At 47.1% G+C, this 22,110-nt stretch overlaps 1 protein-coding gene across 5 annotated transcripts in view; it reads left to right on the top strand.

The window, feature by feature from the left end:
• Positions 1-10,156: 10,156 nt before the first annotated feature.
• PARP12 (poly(ADP-ribose) polymerase family member 12) overlaps positions 10,157-22,110 on the top strand; it is a 39,995-nt gene continuing 28,041 nt past the window's right edge. For 2 of the 5 annotated variants that reach the window (XM_081534280.1, XM_081534279.1), the window contains exons 1-4: positions 11,075-11,422; positions 15,351-15,486; positions 18,147-18,447; positions 20,950-21,048. In XM_081534280.1, the coding sequence (XP_081390406.1) occupies positions 11,094-11,422; positions 15,351-15,486; positions 18,147-18,447; positions 20,950-21,048 (865 nt within the window). In that variant the 5' untranslated portion in view covers positions 11,075-11,093. Of the gene's footprint in view, positions 10,235-11,074; positions 11,507-15,350; positions 15,487-18,146; positions 18,448-20,949; positions 21,049-22,110 lie in introns of those variants that run through there. The other 3 variants (XM_081534281.1, XM_081534283.1, XM_081534282.1) reach the window with 3 other exon arrangements.

Below are 22,110 nucleotides of genomic sequence, written 5' to 3'. Positions count from 1 at the left end.
TTCTGACTTTCTGTTCCCTTTTTCTGCTTATTGAATCTTGAGAGAATTATTTGAGAATGTGAAAAGCTATGTTTGAGAATGTGAAAAGCTATGTCAGACTTAGGCTCCTTTGCATTCTGAAGGTTTCAGTATGAAAAGTTTGAATGTCGTATTACCTTATTAGATGTGTTGTTGGGGAAGCAGTTGCTGAAACGGAGGAACACAGAGGGGTGACTGGCTGTGCTGTGGTCATGAGTGGGGGTGCTTCCTCACGGTCACTTAAGAGCACACACACACACACACCCCTCTCTTAGAGCACCTGCAGTATCACACAGACACACACACCCCTTAGAATGCGTGCACACAGACACGCATACCCCTCTTAGAGCACCCACAGTATCGCACACACACATGCACACCCCTCTTAGAGCACCTACAGTATCACACACACAGGCACACACCCCTTAGAATGCGTGCACACACACACACATACCCCTCTTAGAGCACCCACAGTATCACACACACACACACACACACACACACACCTTAGAATGCATGCACACACACACGCACCGCCCTCTTAGAGCACCCACAGTATCACACACACACACACACACACACACACACCCCTTAGAATGCGTGCACACACACACACACATACCCCTCTTAGAGCACCCACAGTATCACACACACACACACTCCTTAGAATGCGTGCACACACACACGTACCGCCCTCTTAGAGCACCCACAGTATCACCCACACACACACCTTAGAGCACCTGTGGTATCCCAGACGCTGCTCTACTTACAGGGTGGACAGACAGCAGACCTGTTCTCTTTCTCTGGAAGCTTCTGTGGCTGTGAAAGGCGAGGGAGAACATGGCACCTGGGGCCTGGCTGCCTCGTGAAGGTGGGAGTGGAAATGCAGCTTTACTGAGGAGAATGCAGTCCCTCTGGACAAGGTGCTCTGAGGACTCTGAGAGCCAGGCCTGGCAGGATCTGAGGGTGCCAGGAGAGAAGAGCAAGGAGGCAGGAACCGTGTAGGCAGCGCTTCAGGGCGCAGGGCACAAGAGGGGCCTAGGAGCAGGGTGGGAAGTGGGCGGAGAGACCACCTTGGAGGAGGATCCTGGAAACCAAAGCAACAGAAGGGCAGAGGCTTCTGCTCAGGCCCTGCCCAAGAGAGTAGAGGTCCCCAGAGCACACCCCCCAACAGCCTTACCAGAGTGTTACCCAAGCCACGTTTACACCACCTCTTTCTACTGACTGGCCTGCTTTCGTCCAACTGATGGAAACCCCGATCTGAAGAAAGCTGTTGTTTCAAAAAAAATCTACATACTGTCTATAAGCCTGTGAGGTGTTTACCCTTCTTCCAGTTTGTCTGTTGGGACCGATTATCGTTACCTGAACTCATTAGACTTTGAGCCTGATTTTTGTGTCTCTACCAAGCAGTGAGACAGAGATACACCAGTGCAGGATACGGGTGTTGGAGAAGGGGGGGAATAAGTGCCACACGGCAGGCAGGGTTCTGAACAGAAGCCCTCGTTATCTTTGTTTCATTAAGTACTTACTGTAGGCAAGGCATATTTTCATTTCTTCCTCATAATCACCCAGCAAGTGAGGTGCCGTCCTCCCCACCCTACTGATGGAACTGAGGCCAGAGGGTAAAGAACACACCCCTAACGAGTAGAACTGAGATTGGAATCAAAGCCCAAATCTAAAAGCCATCTTATTTCTCTTGATTATTTTAAATTATTATATACTTTAGTAAACCCATGGCTGATTCTTGTCAATGTATGGCAAAAACTATTACAATATTGTAAAGTAATTAGCCCCCAAGTAAAATAAATAAATTTATAAAAAAAAAATAAATAAATAAATAAATTATTATATACTTTGAATTATTGAAAAGGAGTAGATGGTCTTTAGGAATGGTTCTGTTCTAAAATTTTCTTCATAGGCACCCATTTGGGATCCAAAACATATTTTTTAACAGAAGTTTCCTGTCACTCAACTGAAGTTTTGAGTCTGTACTTTCCCAGGGGCTGAGTGCACATGAAAAGAGTGAGGTTTCTCTTCTAGGAACCCACCTGCTGGCTGTAAACAAGGGGCACGTGACGCAGGAAGCGAGCATGAATCCCCACAGTCTCAGCCCCCAGGGTCTGCGTAAAGGCCGTGCCTGTGCACCCTCCAGCAGCCTGGCCAGCCCCACTGCGGGATGCACTGCCCCTGCCACTGCAGCCCTTCCCTGTGGCCTCTCTGCCATCCTGTTCAGCCCCTCGGCTGCTGGCTCCGTGAGGGGATTGGCCCAGACAAGGAAGGAGAAAGACTGTCCGCTCTGCGTGCGCCTGCTGATACAGAGGCTCTGATTTCCAGAGCCTGGCTCCCCTCCCACCCCCACCCCAATCACCATCCACATATCATCATTCACTTTTAAATTCCCCATACTCTGCTTCCTTGCTGGACTCTTGCTCCCGTTGGGCCCAGAAATATGCTTTATGCTTTATTAAAAAGCCCGTTCTGAAGTTTTGTAGGTTCATATTCCTTCTCTGCCAGAGTTGGACACAGAGGAAAAAATGAGGGGCTTAAAAACAGAAAGTAATACATGTGGCAGATATAACTTGGAACAAAATGTTCACAGTAATATTAAGATAGTATTTTGACCTTCTCTTAAGCATTTATTCTAGAAGCTGTCCTACCTAGGGAACTTGAGATACATTTCAGGTTCTGGAGTAACACCCGTGGGTGGCAGATGACCTCTGGGGAATGGGAATAGGACAGAGGGGTCACTGAAACTGGGAATCTGCACACACTCTGATTTTATGATTTGGGTTTTTTTTCTTAATTCAAATAACATGTCAATTTTATAATTAAAAAAGACAAATCACGGGTTATGGATTAGCTGGCCCAAGGTGCTAATTATACCATGTACCTATTCACACTCATCAGAAATCAGGCCCTTCTGAAACCATTAGGTGTCGTTTCAGGGGCTCCAAAGAGCTCTGCTATACCATAGTCCTTAGTGTTAGCGCAGAAAGAATTCAACCAGAGGCAGTGATAAGTGATTCATCAGAACAGGGTGCTTGTGAAGCTTACAAATGGATGGGCGAGAAATGTTGGGCCACAAGAACTTATTGGGCTACAGTTTTGTAATCAGAGGAAAAGTGGGGAGGGGGAGAATAACTTTGTTTTTCTTGAGTCGACTTCATGCTTCCATCATCAGCTCCTCCAGGTTGAGCAGGGGAGTTTTGTCTCTACAAGGCCAAGCTAGGTCCACAAATTGTTTTTTTTTTGTATGTAGAAAGCATATCCTAGGGATCATTAACTTACTGAGATCACTGGGCAGTATGTAGGTCTCATGCCACCATTGTTTTATTGTTTTGGGGCATGTCTCATGCTTCTGCTGCATTGTTGCTAACAAGATTCTTACCATTTTGTTGCTAAGAAAACGTGCTTTCTTGAGTAACCATTAACTTACAGGGGTTTCCCATATTTTTTCTACTTACAATCCCCCAGTGGGAATAACTATTTAATCACCTACTTTGTCCCTTTACTCTGGCCCTATCACTTCTGCTCCCCGGGGTGCAACCTAGCAGCAGGTGCAGCCTAGCAGGGCTGGGCTGGGTCAGGATGCTGAATGGGACACAGAGCCAGTCACCAGGGGGAAAACACTCCCTCCACCCCTGTTCTCAGCCATGTCTGTGCTCCATTTCTCACTCTGCCGAGTCCCTTGCTTTGTCTGAACTACCAGCCTGAGTTTAGGGCTGGGAATACATGTGTTTTCTCTCCCCAGAGTTGCAGTTCAGTTTAGTCACTCGGTCATGTCCAACTCTTTGCAACCCCATGGACTGCAGCACGCCAGGCCTCCCTGTCCATCACCAACTCCTGGAGTTTACTCAAACTCATGTCCATTGAGTCAGTGATGCCATCCAACCATCTCATCCTCTGTCATCCCCTTCTCCTCCCACCTTCAGTCTTTCCCAGCATCAGGGTCTTTTCAAATGAGTCAGTTCTTCGCATTCCCAGAGTTTAGCATACTAAAAATACATTGAATAAGTTCAGTTCAGTTCAGTCGCTCAGTCGTGTCCGACTCTTTGCGACCCCATGAATTGCAGCATGCCAGCCCTCCCTGTCCATCATCAACTCCCGGAGTCTACCCAAACCCATGTCCATCGAGTCGGTGATGCCATCCAACCATCTCATCCTCTGTCGTCCCCTTCTCCTCTCGCCCCTAATCCTACCCAGCATTAGGGTCTTTTCCAATGAGTCAACCCTTCTCATGAGATGGCCAAAGTATTGGAACTTCAGCTTCAACATCAGACCTTCCAATGAACACCCAGGATTGATCTCTTTTAGGATGGATTGATTGGATCTCCTTGCAGTCCAAGGGACTCTCAAGAGTCTTCTCCAACACCACAGTTCAAAAGCATCAATTCTTCGGCGCTCAGCTTTCTTCATCATTGAATAAACAGGTGAACAAATATGGATAGTCCTCATTTTCATCATTCCCTCCCCCAATCTCTCCCTCCCTTAGAACCTGAAACTTTTATGGTAATGCTTTGCAAACTTTAGTGTATATGTGACTTGATTTGAAATATAGATTATTCTAATGGTTCAGTTCAGTTAAGTCGCTCAGTCATGTCCGACTCTTTGCAACCCCATGGACTGCAGCACACCAGGCCTCCCTGTCCATCACCAGCTCCCAGAGTTTACCCAAACTCACATCCATCGAGTTGGTGATGCCATCCAACCATCTCCTCCTCTGTCACCCCCTTCTCCTCCTGCCCCCAATCCTTCCCAGCATCAGGGTCTTTTCCAATGAGTCAACTCTTCACATGAGGTGGCCAAAGTATTGGAGTTTCAGCTTCAACATCAGTCCTTCAATGAACACCCAGGGCTGATCTCCTTTAGGATGGACTGGTTGGATCTCCTTGCAGTCCAAGGGACTCTCAAAAGTCTTCTCCAACAGTTCAAAAGCATAAATTCTTTGGCGCTCAGCTTTCTTTATAGTCCAACTCTCACATCCATGCATGACCACTGGAAAAACCATAGCCTTGACTAGACAAATCTTTTTTGGCAAAGTAATGTCTCTGCATTTTAATATGTTATCTAGGTTGGTCAGAACTTTCCTTCCAAGGAGTAAGCATCTTTTAGTTTCATGGCTGAAATCACCATCTGCAGTGATTTTGGAGCCCAGAAAAATAAAGTCTGACACTGTTTCCACTGTTTCCCCATCTATTCCCATGAAGTGATGGGACCAGATGCCATGATCTTAGTTTTCTGAATGTTGAGCTTTAAGCCAACTTTTTCACTCTCCTCTCTCACTTTCCTCAAGAGGCTTTTTAGTTCTTTTTCACTTTCTGCCATAAGGGTGGTATCTGCATATCTGAGGTTATTGATATTTCCCCTGGCAATCTTGATTCCAGCTTGTGCATCATCCAACCCAGCATTTCTCATGATGTACTCTGCATATAAGTTAAATAAACATGGTGACAATATACAGCCTTGACATACTCCTTTTCCTATTTGGAACCAGTCTGTTGTTCCATGTCCCGTTCTAAATGTTTCCTGACCTGCATATAGGTTTCTCAAGAGGCAGGTCAGGTGGTCTGGTATTCCCATCTCTTTCAGAATTTTCCAGTTTATTGTGATCCACACAGTCAAAGGCTTTGGCATAGTCAATAAAGCAGAAATAGATGTTTTTCTGGAACTCTCTTGCTTTTTTGATGATCCATCAGATGTTGGCAATTTGATCTCTGGTTCCTCTGTCTTTTCTAAAACCAGCTTGAACATCTGGAAGTTCACGGTTCATGTATTGCTGAAGCCTGGCTTGGAGAATTTTGAGCATTACTCTACTAGCGTGTGAGATGTGTGCAATTGTGTGGTAGTTTGAGCATTCTTTGGCATTGCCTCTCTTTGGGATTGGAATGAAAACTGACCTTTTCCAGTCCTGTGGCCACTGCTGAGTTTTCCAAATTTGCTGGCATATTGAGCACAGCACTTTCACAGCATCATCTTTCAGGATTTGAAATAGCTCAACTGGAATTCCATCACCTCCACTAGCTTTGTTCATAGTGATGCTTTCTAAGGCTCACTTGACTTCACATTCCAGCATGTCTGGCTCTAGGTGAGTGATCACACCATCGTGATTATCTGGGTCATGAAGATTTTTTTTTGTACAGTTGTTCTGTGTATTCTTACCACCTCTTCTTACTATCTTCTGCTTCTGTTAGGTCCATACCATTTCTGTCCTTTATCGAGCCCATCTTTGCATTAAATGTTCCCTTGGTATCTCTAATTTTCTTGGAGAGATCTCTAGTCTTTCCCATTCTGTTGTTTTCCTATATTTCTTTGCATTGATTGCTGAGGAAGGCTTTCTTATCTCTCCTTGCCATTCTCTGGAACTCTGCATTCAAACAGGAATATCTTTCCTTTTCTCCTTTTCTTTTCACTTCTCTTCTTTTGACAGATTATGAGAGGACTTTTTTTTTTCTATCAAAAGGAAAGGAAAGGTGCTTCCTGAAGGTGTTACTGGATTCCACAGAGCAGTATTTTCAGAGTTTTGAGACAGGGCCCTTCATGGGTGCTGCTCCTTCTGCTTTAACTCCAGGGCAGGGTGATGATCAAGGAAGGAATTGCTGTCCTCCCCTCCTCCCCAGAGACCAGCTCTGTGTAACACAGGGTATTGGGAGGGCAGTGTGGTCAAGCCACAAAGTAACAAGGTCTTGTTATACGGTTGCTCAGACAATGAGACTCCCATGTTCCCTATAATACACACTACAGAGGGGTTACACAGTGATTGCTCCTAGAACAAATGAGGTGACTTCAACTTCCCATAAACAGCAGCAGGACATTTCAAAACAGGTTCATTCCCTACGTAAGGATTTAATTCCCTCATAGACAAGTTTTACTAAGTTTCAAGTCACCACTTTCTGCTCACCATCTTCTATCCTCCTAACTCTTTTTACTTTCTATGCCTTCACTATTGTCTATTGTCTTTACTTATTTATCTACTCTGTGTCATGTATTCCCCAGGTTTTCATCCCTGCAATGGTTTTTTTTTTTTTTTTCGGGGTGGGGGTGTTCTAACTCGGATGTCCAATTATTATCTCTTACACTCCCTTCACCTTCGCTCTCCTTCCAACCCAGACTGGTTTCCATGATCTATTAAGACAATTTATCCTTTGCAAAAGCCCTCCAAAACTTGCCCTGATCTCCATCCACATTGAATTGAAAGGGCAAAACCCAAATCCAAGCTGAACCCAACTTCCCTGCAAATTGGAAGCAATTAATCTAGCCATCGATATGATCCCTGGGTCATATCTTCTTCCTCCCTGGCCCCCACTCTAGCCCCACTTGCAGCTGATAATCCTTCTCCATGTCCTACTGGGAAAATAGAAGCCTAAATTAGTTTCCTGGGCTGCAATAACAAAGTACTGGGCTTAACACAACAGAAATCTATTCTCTCACAGATCTGGAGGCTAGAAATCTGAAATGAAGACATTGGCAGGGCTGTGCTTCCTTTGAATGCTCCAAAGAATCCTTCCTTGCATCTTCCAAGCCTCTAGTGACAGATGGCAATCTTTAGCATTCCTGGATTTGTACATATCATTACAATCTCTGCCTCCATTGTTATCCTGTAAGCAGATAAGGTCGGGGATCCCTGGGGAAAGAAAAACACGCATGGCTTCCTTGACAGAAGAGAAGCCATTTTAGGCCTAAGCTATTTTGAGATCTAGTTCCAGCCTCAATGCTTGCCCTTGAACAGGTCTCAGTAATAATGATCTTAAGGGAACAAAAGGACAAACTGTTAATAGGCAAGAGAAGTAACAACAGCAAATATAACAAAGCAGTTGTAAAGACTCCCAGTTCTGTTTCAATGGTAAAGACTAGTAGTCTGAAGCACTTTGTTGAGCTGATTCTGCAGAAGTTAACCACCCCTCAGGTGCTCATCCTAAGAAGGAAATGGCAACCCACCCATATTCTTACCTGAGAAATCCCATGCATAAAAGAGCCTGGTAGGCTACAGTTCATGGGGTTGAAGAGTGGGACACAATTTAAACAACAGGTGCTTAACCAACAGATCAACTGGAAACTAAGGCCTGATGCTGTCAACCTTTTCTGAACCTCATGACTGCAATCAACTAAAGCTCGGGCTCTGTCAGTTTACCTCAATTCTATGCTGACTTCTGCTCAAGTCCTTTCATGAATATGCATGTACTCTTAGCTTAGTTCAGTTCAGTTCAGTTCAGTCGCTCAGTCGTGTCCGACTCTCTGCGACCCCATGAATTGCAGCACGCCAGGCCTCTCTGTCCATCACCAACTCCCAGAGTCTACCCAAACCCATGTTCATCGAGTCGGTGATGCCATCCAACCATCTCATCCTCTGTCGTCCCCTTCTCCTCCCGCCCCCAATCCTACCCAGCATTAGGGTCTTTTCCAATGAGTCAACCCTTCGCATGAGGTGGCCAAAGTATTGGAGCTTCAGCTTCAGCATCAGACCTTCCAATGAACACCCAGGATTGATCTCTTTTAGGATGGATTGATTGGATCTCCTTGCAGTCCAAGGGACTCTCAAGAGTCTTCTCCAACACCACAGTTCAAAAGCATCAATTCTGCGGCGCTCAGCTTTCTTCACCGTCCAACTCTCACATCCATACATGACCACTGGAAAAACCATAGCCTTGACTAGACGGACTTTTGTTGGCAAAGTAATGTCTCTGCTTTTAAATATGCTGTCTACGTTGCCCATAACCTTCCTTCCAAGGAGTAAGCGTCTTTTAATTTCATGGCTGAATTCACCATCAGCAGTGATTTTGGAGCCCAAAAAAGTAAAGTCTGACACTGTTTCCACTGTTTCCCCATCTATTTCCCATGGAGTGATGGGACCAGATGCCATGATCTTGGTTTTCTGAACGTTGAGCTTTAAGCCAACTTTTTCACTCTCCTCCTTCACCTTCATCAAGATGCTCTTTAGTTCTTCTTCACTCTCCGCCATAAGGGTGGTGTCATCCGCATATCTGAGGTTATTGACATTTCTCCCAGCAATCTTGATTCCAGCTTGTTTTTCTTCCAGCCCAGCGTTTCTCATGATGTACTCTGCATATAAGTTAAATAAGCAGGGTGACAATATACAGCCTTGACGTACTCCTTTTCCTATTTGGAACCAGTCTGTTGTTCCATGTCCAGTTCTAACTGTTGCTTCCTGACCTGCATACAGGTTTCTCAAGAGACAGGTCAGATGGTCTGGTATTCCCATCTCTTTCAGAATTTTCCACAGTTAGCTTACACCTTCCCCAATTCTGCTGTTTGGGGAGACACTGCCTTGGGAAAGATCACCAATGTTCTTACTTGCTGCAGGTAATAAATCCTTCTTTCTCCTGATAGATCTTTGGCTTGGTTGTGTCTTTTGGCTCAACACCCACCAAGAGGCAAATCAAACTTTCAGATAACAAAATCACCTTTACTTTTTTTAAAAAAATGTTATTTTATTGTCAAACAGTACTAAAACCACAATTAAAATTTAAAAGTTCATTAAATTCCCTGGTGATTCAGTGGTTAGGACTCAGCACTTTCACTTCCGGTGCCCAGGTTCAATCCCTGTTCAGGAAAGGAAGAACATGCAAGCCCCATGGAATGGCCAAAAATAAACAAATAAAACTGAATTTAAAATACAATTTTATTAAAAAAATACACAATGACAATTTTTTAAACAATTAAAATACAGGAGAAAAATTGCTCCTTATCCCATCCCCTAACTAATTCCTTTTCATCTGTCCGTGTTACTATCTACTCTCCATCCATACTTAATAGATCTTTGGTAGCTTAACAGCACTTAATAGCACTTTGGTAGTAATATTAAAACTAGAATTTTATGTTCATTTTAAGTTAATAGAATACGGTAAGTATTTTTTTCCCCCACAATCTTTCCACCTCTCAACTTTCTTTCCCACTTTGCTAACATCTCCTACTGCATACTTCCTACAATATCAGTGCCCACAGCCCTGGTCCTGCCTCAGCTTTCTCCGCCCGTTCAAAAATATTCCACCACATTCATACACACACTTGGGATTCTCTTCTTGCTACCGATTTAGACATTTTTATACAGCTTTCTTTTTTCACTTCACAACACATCATATATGTCTTTCTAGGTCAACAGGCAGAGATTTAACGCACGCTGGTTAGAGCTGTGTCCCAGTCTGGATAACGATCAACCGCGTTGCTCCCATCACCCTACTTCCTCCATACAAATGCTTCTGTATGTACCTTATCTACCGTTCCTTTTACTTCTAGAAGATTCTCAGAAAGATGGCTGGGTCAAAGATCACGCACATTAAACACTGGAATAACTATTCCGGGATTACTTTCCTAAAGGGCTCTAACACGTCACATGTCAGTCAGCCACGCCCGTGAGGTGTTCCTGTGCCCCCATGGTCTTTAATATAGTCCATTCAGCTGGCGCGGGGAGAAATGGCTTTTCGTTTGAAAAGAAGGGATTTTCACGTTTAAAAAAAGGGATTCACAGCCTGCGCTGAAGAGAAAGTAACACTGAGGCCGGCTTCGCGACTCTGTGTGATTGCTTCCACCTGAGGGGGCCCCAGTGCGTCTTCCCGGTTTCCCTCAGCGTCTAGCGTTTGACTCGCGCGACGCCGCCTGGCGGTTCGCAAGTGCGCGTCCCAGGCCGCTCCGCCCAGCGCCCGGCGCAAAGGTGCGCGGTCCGCCTGCCGCGCTGTTTCCCGACGCCCGGAGTCAAAAGCCGGCTGCGCGCGCTCCCGGGCGGCCCCACCCCCCTCGTTCCGGCGAAGGCGCTACCAGAACGCCAAGCGCGACCCCTAGGCTGGGTCGACTCTCTTCCTGTCAGCACTCTGAGGGGACTCGTCGCCGAGTCCTCCCGACGCTGAAGAAGCTCCTGCGGGCTTCCGACGGGGCGGGAGCGCATAGCTGAGGGGGCCCGGTGCCGGAAGGCGCCGAGCTTCGCTCAGCTGAGAGCCGGAGGCGTGGCGAGGCCGCCGAGTTCAGTTTTCCCCCTGTCGGGGGGAGCTTTCAGTTTCGTTTTCGGCCGCAGTCTCCTCCCCGCGGGAGCCGCCTGCGCCCCGCCAGTCGCGGGCCCGACGACCATGGCGCCGGCCGCCCTCCTCCGTGAGGTGACCCAGGTGCTGTGCGCGGCCGGGGGCGCCTTGGAGCTGGAGGAGCTACGGCGCCGCGTGCGGCCGAGCGTCGGCGGCGAGGTGCTGGACCGGCTGCTGCGGGAGCGCGGGCGCTTCGTGGTGGCGCGGCGGGCGGCCGGGGCGGGCGCGGCGGCCGTCGAGCGCGTGGTGCTGGCCGTGTCGCCGCTGCGGCTGTGCGGCGCCCACCTGGGCCCGAAGCCGGGCTGCGCGGGGCTGTGCGCGCAGCTGCACCTCTGCAAGTTCTTGTTCTACGGCAAGTGCAAGTTCCTCAGGGACGGGTAAGGCGCCGCGCCGGGAGCCCGACGGCCGGAAGGGCGTCTTCTTCGCTCCCCGTCCTTCGTCATTTTGGGGGAGACTATGAGGTGGCTGCTGTTCCTTGACCTGTTCCCCCCCCCCCGCTTTCTCTTCAGCGAACGTTTATTGAGCGCTTTCTGAATTCGTGGAACTGGGCGTGGGGCTCCGTGTCGAGCGGTGGCCTGGGAGAGTGACCGAGAGCCCAGCACGGGGAGGGACAGCCTGGGAGTGGGCGGCCCGGGGTGGGGGTGGGCCCGCGGGCGGCTCAGCTCCCTCTGCCCCGCCTTAGAAGGAATCTTTTGAAACCTTCTCTTCACCTGCTGACTAGACGCCTGCGGCTTCCGTTGCATTTGGAATACAATGCAAGCTTCTAACCCTGGCCCCCAGTGCCCCTGAGGGAACGGAACAGGTCCTCGCCGGCCCTCCGTCCTGGGCTCCTCAGGGTGCCCTTCCGGTCCCGGTACAACTCCAATCTTTGTTCATCGGGTGACCTCTGCTCTCCTGGACCGCCTTTCCTAGTTTGGTGTATCCTTCGGGACTCAGGCATCTCTTTTTCCTTTGGAGCCCTTTTCTTTCTTTTCTATCAGGACGTTCTGTTTACTTTTCTCATAGCGCCCATCATGGCTTCCCCACTGTTTCAGTAGAATGTAAACTCAGGACAACAGAGACACCTCCGTCTTCGTCCTGGTTGGCCTCTCCCAGCCCTCAGCTCTGTGCTCTGCACTTGGCAGGTGCTCAGTGAGATTTGTGGAGTAGATTCATGAGGTAAATGCTAAAGAATTTGGACCTCACCCTGAAGGTAATAGGGGCCCACCAGGTAGCAGGAGACAGCAGCCATCAGGTGTGCGTCGTAGGAAGATAGCTTAGATAGTGGTACGCATGCTCATTTAGAGGAGGATATGATAATTCCGTTTGGAAGCTAGTCCGGTCATCTGGAAGAATTTTAGTTATTTTTCTTTTTTCTGCCTCAACAGGGTAGACCTTATTTCTTGCTCACATCAGGTCTAATTATGCGATTTAACAGCGTGAAGTATGGACCTTGATCCATATAGTCATTTAGGGACCCAGGCTGGCAGACCTAGACTGTGTCCTCTTCAACCCATGACTCTTAAGGCCATCCTGGGTATCAGGTTCCAAGGAGCAGGTAGAGAAGATGGATAGTAGAGGGCTAGTGGGAGATTTTTATGGGCCATTTCTGGAATGGTAGCTAGTTTTCTGTCCACGACCCAAGCATCACAGGATGTCTCTGCCTGGATGCAGAGGGATTTGGAAAATGTCCCTGAGAAGCAGCTGCCCAGAAATCCTTAGATTTGAGTATTTCAAGACCCAGATAAGGCCTTCTGAGGAACAGATGTATGTGTGAGAAATTTGGGAGAGTTGGTAAGAGGAAGGTGACAGGATTCGAGAGTTGATGACTTATTTTTCTTTATTATTGTTCACTCCGAGATGACTTCTTTCTTACTGTTGACAAAGAGAGGGAGAGGGTTTTGTTTTGAAGAGTGCGCAGAGGGTAGCTATCCAGGTCTGAAACTTGGGAGGATTGCCAGGATGCTGAGATGCAGGTTTTGGGAGTTTGGGGGCAGGGTTTACTGTGGCTACAGCAGCAAGGGTGGGTCTGATCTAAGGTGGAAGCTGAGGGTGGAGCCCCAGGGCAATTGAGCCTTCAGGGGCTGGTGGAGAGGCAGCATGTCAGGGCAGAAGGTAGATACAGTAGGTGGTAGATGGAGGGATCTAATGACAGAGATCACTAGTGGGTCTTGTTAATGTCTGTAGTTGGTAAAATAAAGATAGCAGACCTGCTATCTTTAGATAGGCTAATTCCAAAAATTCGGGTCAGATTTTGTCTTAGAAATCTAGTATTTATTGGTCTGGATGATCCTGAGTTCTCTTTTTTTTTTTTCTGTCATCTTTGTGGTTTACACAGGACAATTTCTTGAACCTTCCTTCTTTGACTGTTTCTGGATTTACATAAGGGAGAGTGGGTGTGGTCAGCTGCATGTTCTGTGCTTTCCCTGCAAAGCTATCTGTCTTCCTCAACTGCAGGATCAGCTGTCTCGGACATAGATTGTCACTGCTGCTTTTGTTGGTGACCTCTGGAGAGGTTCCCAGGTCCCTGATTCCATCCTTTGCTTAGGGGACAGTGAGCAAGTGGTCAAGAACCCAGACCCAAGACAAGCCTGCCTTTTCTCTGCCTTGGCTCTGTTCCTTGCCAGCTGAGTGATCTTGGGCAAATTAGTTTTTATCTGAGCCTCAGTTCTCTTATCTCCAAAATGGGATGGTATTACTTAGCCACCTTATAGGCTTGTTGAGGACACGATGAGTTAATTCACAATACATTTAGGCAAACCCTGGTTTGTGGTAAATGCCCTTTTAGTAGCCATCATCATCATTATGATCATTGTAATTATGAAGCCCCTCTGCCTAGAATGGGGCTTCACTGGTGCCTCAGATGGTAAAGAATCTGCCTGCAGTGCAGGAGACCTGGGTTCGATCCCTGGGTCAGGAAGATTCCCTGGAGAAAGGAATGGCTACCCACTCCAGTATTCTTGCCTAGAAAATTCCATGGACAGAGGAGCCTGGCAGGCTGCAGTCCATGGGATCGCAAAGAGTCAGACACTACTGAGCGACTAACACTTTCCCTTTTCTGCCTAGAATGGTCTTTCCTGCTCTCCCTGCCTGGTTCCTCAGCCCTTAGTATCAGGCTCAGATTTTATACCATTCAGGCACCCTCCCTGATTGCTTCCCTACTCCTGTCAGGCTCAGGTGCCGCTCAGCGTGCTGATGGATCCTGAGCACAGCTGACCTTGTGCTTCCCACATTTTAGAGTCATCTGAATGTCTGTGTATCCACTAGAGAGGAGAGGGGTTGGATGACTCCATGGTTTTTGGCCTGTGCAGTGGAAGAGGGAAGTGGCCCTTTACTGTGTTGGGGGAGCCCAGGAGAAATGTGGGTTTGGGGGAGTAGATGAGTGGTTCAGTCTTCTTTTGAGATGTGTATCATAGATATGGCAGTGTCTGAGTCAAGCAAATGTGATTTACCTGACTCTGCTGGGTTCTGTTGACCCAGGCGATCATTTGAAGGCTTATCTTTGGATCTTTGGGGCATGGTGCCAGTTCCTGGTTCACAGTGAGTTTTCAAGAGGCAATTGTTGATGAAAAGAATGGAAGAAGGGAGCAGAAAAAAGGGCTGGGCCTCAGTGATGTGTTTGTGTGTGTCTGTGTATGTGTTTGTATACACACCCGTAATCATAAGCCATCCACACTCATTTATTCAGCCAATGTTAAATGCCAGTAAGTGCTCAGTGACTGGCACACTGACTGTTCAGGGAATGGCCCTGTAAGTCTCACTAAATACCTGCTGAGAGGTGCTTCCCTGGGCCTAGAACTCACAAGGCACCATCTCTTCCTTTGCAAATGAGCACTATGATTTTTCATGGACATGCAGGTTTTCTCTGATGCTTCTAAACAATGTCAGGAACTATTCCTGAAAAATTATCTTAAAGATTGATTTTACCAGTCGTTTCAGTTTGCTCAGGCTGCCGTAATAAGGTTCCACAGACTGAGTAGCTTAAGAAACTTATTTTTTCACAGTTCTGGAGGCTAGAAGTCAAAGGTCAAGGTGTCAGCATATTCTGAGGCGTCTCTCCTTGGCTTGTGGATGCCATCGTCTCCTTGTATCTTCACACTGTCTTCTCTCTGTGTCCTGATCCCTCCACCTTTTTTAATAAAGACACCAGTCAGATTGGATTAGCGCCCCCCCCCGCCCCGCCCCGCAGTGACTTCATTTTTAACTTGATCACCTTTTTGAAAGACTCCAAATACAGTCACTTCTAAAGTACTGGGGGTTAAGACTTCAGCATAAGAGTTTGGGGGGAGACATTTCAGCTGTGACCCTAGCCCTTTTTCTTTGCAGGAGGGAATGTAGGAATGGTCACAACTTGATGTCCAATCACAACGTGAGCGTGCTGAAAACACATGGCGTGGACCACCTCAACTACAGTCAGCTCTGCATGCTCCTGTTTCAGAACGACCCCTTGTTCTTGCCAGAGGTGAGTGCCAGGAGGGGTGGGCCTGAGGGTAAGTGATGAGGAAGAGGCCAGGAGGTTGGAAAATAGGGAAACACTATGGCAGAAGAGACGCCAGGGGGCCCACAGTGATCACTGAGGTCTGCCTGTCGGGAGCCCTGGACTGGATTCCCGGCTCTGCTGATGTTTAGACCCGTGACCTTGCACCAACCTTGCCGCTTCTTGAAGCCTCCTTTCCTTCTGTGTCAGTTGGGCTGGTACTTCCTTTGCAGGGCTTCTGTGAGGTTGAGGGAAGCTTGTTTGGCCAATGATTGCAGCCAGTTGTTACACAGAGCTTAGGGGAGTTTGGGATTCCAGTCAGCCCCTCCCTGTCGAGCAGGGCTTAGAAAAATGCAGGTACCACGGGGCTCTGGAGGTCTGTGGGGAAGTTTTCTGACTTGGGTCATTGTGAATTCTCATACTGCACTTCAGACAGAAACCACTTGTTTTGAAGCTCACTGCAGTGGTCGTGGACGAGTTTGAGTCCTAAGAGAAGTGGACACCAAGATGGGGTTGGAAGTGGGAGAGATTTATTGCGGGGGAGCAGAAGAAGGTGGGGGAGCCTCCGTGTGGTGATGGTGCCCTGAAATCTGTGGCAGGAGAGGGGAAGGAAAGGAGACTGTGTTGGAAAGGATCCTGACTGCGCTGCAGGTCCCCAAAAGCTTCTGCCCAGCCAGCACAAAGTTCTGAGCTGAAGTCCCTGTTGGCAACATCTGTGTCTCCCCAGAACGACCTGCCTCTGTGTGCAGAGGGCAGCAGCCAGGCCAAGTGTTGGCTGTGCTCTGCGGCAGATCTGAGTGGTCATTCTCTGGCCAGCATGGGTTCTGTGGGCTGTTCTGGCCCTGCTTCTTGGATGAGGTGACAGAGATGAGATGGATATATTTTAATGACATTTAATAACAATAAATATTTTAATGAATTATTATTCAGTTGAAACCACTTGAGAAAAATGCCATAGAGCAATGACTGGCACATAATAGGTATTAACTGTTTTTCTTTGCCTTTTGAAAATTAGTATCAATTTAATTCAGTTAACCTTTATTGCATATCCACTACAGGTGAGGCACTGGCATTAAGGAGATGAGAACTTCTGCTCTTCCAGGCGGGGTACAGCTACTGGGTGGGACAAGTTGGTGGTTGATAGCAAGGTGCTGTTGGTTGTCAGTGCTTTAGTGGGATTGTCAGTGCTTTAGTTAGAGTTGGTGCTGTGGTCTCAGGGGCACAGTTTGGGCACCAGGGAAGGAGTCCTGGAGCAGATGGTGGTTGCTCTGGGTGCTGGAGGATGAGTGGAGGATGAAGGTCTGGGAAGAGGGAGGCAGAGAGCCTGCCTGGTCAGGGCACAGTGTGTAGGTCAGTACGACCTGGATTTAGGGTGGGAGGGAGAGAGAGAACTAGGTGGGTGGAGGCTGATCTGCACAGCCTCCTGTGTCACAGGGGGGAGTTGGAGCGAGGTTGTGTTGGGAGGGTAGGCATTAACTTTTTGGAGCGATCACCTTGTTAATGGTGTGAGAAGTGAATCAGCAGGTAGTCCGTCTGGAATGTGCAGTCTGTCTCCTGGGCTGTGTGAGGTGGTTCAGGACACAGTGCTAGCACACGGGCTGTGGCTATAAGCTCAGATCCAGTGCGGCTTTCCGTCAGGACTCCTGCTCTCAGGCTAGTCCCCTCATCATCAGATGACCGTTGAGGAGCCGCCGTCATGAACTGAGCACCCACTGGTTCTAGTCACTTTGTATATTTCTCATTTAATTCTGACAATAGACCAGCTTTGTAGATGGCATTAGTCCCATTTAGGGGATTAAGAAACAGACTCTTAGAGCTGGTGAGTGGCCTGCTCAGGGTCAGGCAGCTTGTAAGTGACAGGATCAAGGTTAGGGCCCAGCTGTAGCTGATCTTTTCCCTGGGGCTTCCATCCCCAGAAGGTGGTCCCTGATGATCTAGGTCTGGGTTCTGCAGGCCTCTGTTTGATATAATGCCTGTAAGTTGAGTGGGTGGGCCCATGGTGGTCTCTGGCTTGGTTCCCAGCTCCAGGAATGTGGAATGTAGAGGAGAAGGCACAGCTGATTGAAGTTCAAGCCCCACCTTACCAACAACCCAGTTAGCAGACACCTGTGCCAGGTGTACTAGATAGCTGTGTGACTTAGAGCAAGCCTGTTAACTTCACTGAGCCTCATTTTGAAAGGGCTGTATTTGGCCTTCTTGAAACCCTCAGAGCCTCTTTGACCTTGAATTGGAGAAGAAAAAAGTTGGGAGAAGCTGGGTCCTGGTTTATAGGGAATTGGTGAATCAGTGAGGGGAGCAGTCGGTAGAATGCAGGGATTGTTAGGATGCTCCTGTGTGTGTTACATTAAAATGTTGTCTCATGAAGGGAGCAGCTCTGATCAGCTGGAAGTTTGTTTTTTTTCTAACCAGAGACTTGCTCTGGGCAGTCTGCTGTCCTCCTGGTTCCCATTTACCAAGGGCATGTGCTAGCAGTTGTCCATCTAGAGTGAGGGATGTTCTCAGAGCTTGTGACCCATATCACAAGGGGGTCACAGCCTTGGCTAGGTCTCTGGAGGAACATCAATTAACCAGAGACTGCTCAGTAAGGAGGTAGTGTCATGTGAGGCCTTTGTAAGCTTCTGTCTTTTTTCCTTCTTCATTAACAGATCTGCCTTCATTACAACAAAGGAGATGGACCGTACGGCTCTTGTTCCTTTAAAAAGCACTGTATCAAACTCCACGTCTGCCAGTATTTTTCGCAGGGTGAATGCAAGTTTGGCACTGGCTGTAAGAGATCCCATGATTTCTCTAGTTCTGAGAACCTGGAAAAACTGGAGAAGTTGGGCATGAGGCCGGAGCTGGTGGGCAAGCTGCCTTCCATTTACAGAAATGCTCATGACATCAAGAGTAAGAGCTCCGCCTCCATCCGGGTGCCACCTCCGCCCTCACAGTCACAGGGGACTTCCGGTAAGGCTCTGGGCTGGGGCTGCTGGATTCCAGCTGGCTGCCAAATGGAATGTGTGACTTTGGGCAAGTCTGTGCTGCTCTGAGAAAAAGGGAGTTGGCCACCCCTTTCCAGCCAGTGGGGGCTGTGAAGATGAGTTGAAATCAGAGCCGTGAACAAATAAGACATTCTAAACAGATTCGGGTTGGTGTGGACAGTGGGTGAATTCCCTCTGGGCCTGAGATCTGCATGGAGATGAGCGATGCTACTTCTCCCTAGCTGGTCTTCCCTCTTCCGCCCTGGAGAGCTTGTTTTCCTGTGAAGGACCCCACAGTTAAGAATGCTGTGCTCTACAATTCTGGGGCCATCCTTTGCATTATGTTTTGTTGAGATTTTTTATTTTAATGAGTGCATGAGGCACATTTTATCTATTTTTTTGAATGAAGCATATTTTAATTTTGGCTCCCTTTTGACATGAATGGAATTTTTTTTCATCATTGCAAATTTACTTTGTTCAGTGCTCATCTCTAAGTGGTACCTGCTGGGCCACAGTTGGCACTGACTTTTGTTGAATGGTGAACCTGCCAGGATACTTTTTACTTGTATTTTTTGAGGAATGTCATGCTTAGCGACAGGCATATGGGGGAATTTTGAGTAGAGATTGTTTCTTTAGTAAGCATTTCTTTTTTTATATAGAGCTTGTGACTAGACTGTGTCGGGTCTTAGTTGTGGCACATGGAATCTTCATTGCATCACACGGGATCTTTTGTCACAGAGCATAGACTCTCTAATTGCCTTGGATGGGCTTAGTTGCTCTGCCACACGTGGGCTATTAGTTCCCTGACCAGAGATTGAACCCCTGTCCCATGCATTGCAAGGTGGATTCTTAACCACTGGACCACCAGGGAAGTCCCAGTAAGCATTTCTTGAGTACCTGTTAAACAGTGTGGGAAGTGAATACCATGGTCCAGTACCAGGGAGGCTACGATGCCTTGGTGTCCTCTGAGATTCACACTGTCTGCTGCTGGCTGGCTATCCTGATAATCCATTTTCTCATTCAACAAACTTGAGTCCTTGCCGTGTACTGGACACTGTCCTGGGCCCTGGTTCTACCTTGGTGTCTCAGACACGTCTCCCCCAACTTGTTAGCTGTTCTGATAATCTAGGATTTTTAATAGACTGCTTCCTAAATTACTAGTGCCAGGATGACCAGCAAACTAACTTACCACTCTAAACTTACCTGAGATTTATATTTGAAAGTTGTCCTCACTGTATATTTTCTTTACATTTTCTTCAATTACTTTTGGTTAGTTTCTTTTAACAGTAGGAAGCCTAGAAGCAAACGATTTTGCTTTAATAGATTGTTAAGATTGTCAGTTGGATTATGGCCTTGTTAGAAAAGCAGGGAAGGATACCTGCCCTTGGAGGGAGAGGGAGGCAACCTCTAAGGCACCACAGGTGTGAGCTTTAAGGTCCAGCTGGTAGATGTCTGAGGGGCCTGCAAAACGAAAAGGGAAGATGAATAACAAAATGACAGGTGATGCTAAATAGGGAACATTTGCTTATGAGTTTTATAGGCTTACATGGTGGCAGTTGGGGCATGCCCAAATGTAATTATTAGGTAATGGCTCATTGAAGCACTTATAGTAAAGGTAGATTTTGAAAGCATGTGCATCCTCCTGTTATATTAAAATCTGTGTGTGTGTGTGTGCATGCTCAGTTACTCAGTTGTATCTGACTCTTTATGACCCACATGGACTGGAGCCTGTTAGGTCCTGTGTCCATGGAATTTTACAGACAAGGATACTGGAGTGGGTTGCCATTTCCTACTCCAGGGGATTTCCCAACCCAGGGATCAAACTGGAGTCTCTTGTGTCTCCTTGCAATGGCACGTGGATTATTTACCATTATGCCAACTGGGAAATTCTTATGATTAACCTAAATTAGGTTTCATTTTGAATTGTAGGCTTTCCATTAATTATTTTTCTTGATATTGGAACCCAATTCTCATAGTTCATTTGCTTTTGGAATCAAATCTAGTTTATAAAATGCAGCCTTCACTTGCTCTCTGGGGTAATCACAGTCATAGATACAGAAGGAAAATGTGTTGGTTAGTGGTTCCCCACCGCTCCCCATTAAAGTGTCCCAGGTTCCACTGTTGAAAGCTTCTGACTGAGTCAGTCTGAGGGAGAGCTGGGCACTTCTATTTATAAACAGGTCTCCTAGTGAATTGGGTACACACCCAGAGCTGAGAAAAAACTCACCCCCAACCATGATGTCCTGGATTTGGCAGCAGTCATATGGCCTTGGGCTCCCGGATTCCTCCCTAAAAGGCAGAGAGGGTCCACCTATATGTCTGAGGGTGCTTTCATCTAGAACATTATAAGATTTTGTGAGGTTGCCTTGCCCACTTTTGCCTCATGCAGAGGAATGAATGAATTCTGTTCTCTCTCCTTTGTACCTTGAACTACTCCAGCCCCACATCAGAAGCACTGGTGACACATCTTTGTGGTCCTTCTTTGTAGAAAGAAGAGACACAGGTTCTGTGTCCTTAAACACTGCCACCCAAGAGGAGAGTGATGAGATCTGCTTGTTCCATATCTGGAAGAGCTGTAGCTTTCAAGGTGAGTCTGGAAACCCCGTCGTCCACTTGCAGGTAGGACAGCTGCTCCCGGTTCCCAGAGCTCTGCTCTGACATCACCTCTCAAGGTCCTCCCCCCGATCCAGAGAGGTTCGGGCATTATTAATTGCAAGCTGGTGGCACTTCAGTGATTTTGTTGGGGAGTTGAGAGTGGTAAGAATTATTGAATACTTGAGTTTCTAAAAAATCAAACTGTAGATGAGTTTGGGGGACTGTTTCATGCAGCAAACGAATGTCAGGTGTTGCTCCTTGGTTAGCTTAGTGTGAGGTCACAAACCCACAGAAACACTTGGATGCCCAGTCTAGTTCCCTTCTAGAAGGAGGTTGTAGTCTCAGAGATGCCTCAGAACCTAGGAACACCCTCTTAGGAGGAGACCTCTGTGTGCACTCTTGGGGGATGAGAATTTGTTTAAGTTCGGCGTTTCTCTCAATACTCTTTTTTATCAGATGTAGCAAATGTTGTATGTGTGTGTGAGAGAGAGAGAGAGACTGTATTTTTACTAAATCTTTGTTCTTGCTGCTGTCCTGGGCTTTGACTAAAGAATGATTCCTTCTCAAATTTGGTGAGTCTTCTTAAAAAAAAACCAAACACCCAAACTTCCTGTTTTGTTTTCAGTCTTTAAAAAACTACCCAAGCAATTCATGAATACTTTAATTTTGTGAATGAGTGAAATGGTACAGAGTAAAGCCTGAAGTCTTCCTTTAGCCTTCCAAAGGTAAACACAGGACTGTGGTCATGTTTGTTTTACATAGTTTTCAACAGATGGGAACATGTGATATGCATTATTTAACCTATTTCTTTTACCTAATGGTGTGTCTTGGTGATTTTTTCTATGTTAGTACATATGTGTATGTCTACCTGGATTTTAAAAACAACTCTGTAGTATTTGATTAGAGTGATTTTCCCTTGAACATCTGAGTGTACATGTATATTACCATGGATAGATTCCTGGAAATGGAATACTAGGTCAGGCAATGTGTGAGATACACACACACACACACACACACACACACACACACACAGACACACACACACACACACAGA

Source organism: Giraffa tippelskirchi, chromosome 10 (genome assembly GCF_054371585.1).
Source record: "Giraffa tippelskirchi isolate mGirTip1 chromosome 10, T2T-mGirTip1v1.2.pri, whole genome shotgun sequence".
NCBI lineage: Eukaryota > Metazoa > Chordata > Mammalia > Artiodactyla > Giraffidae > Giraffa > Giraffa tippelskirchi.
This window is presented reverse-complemented; position numbering and strand designations above follow the sequence as displayed.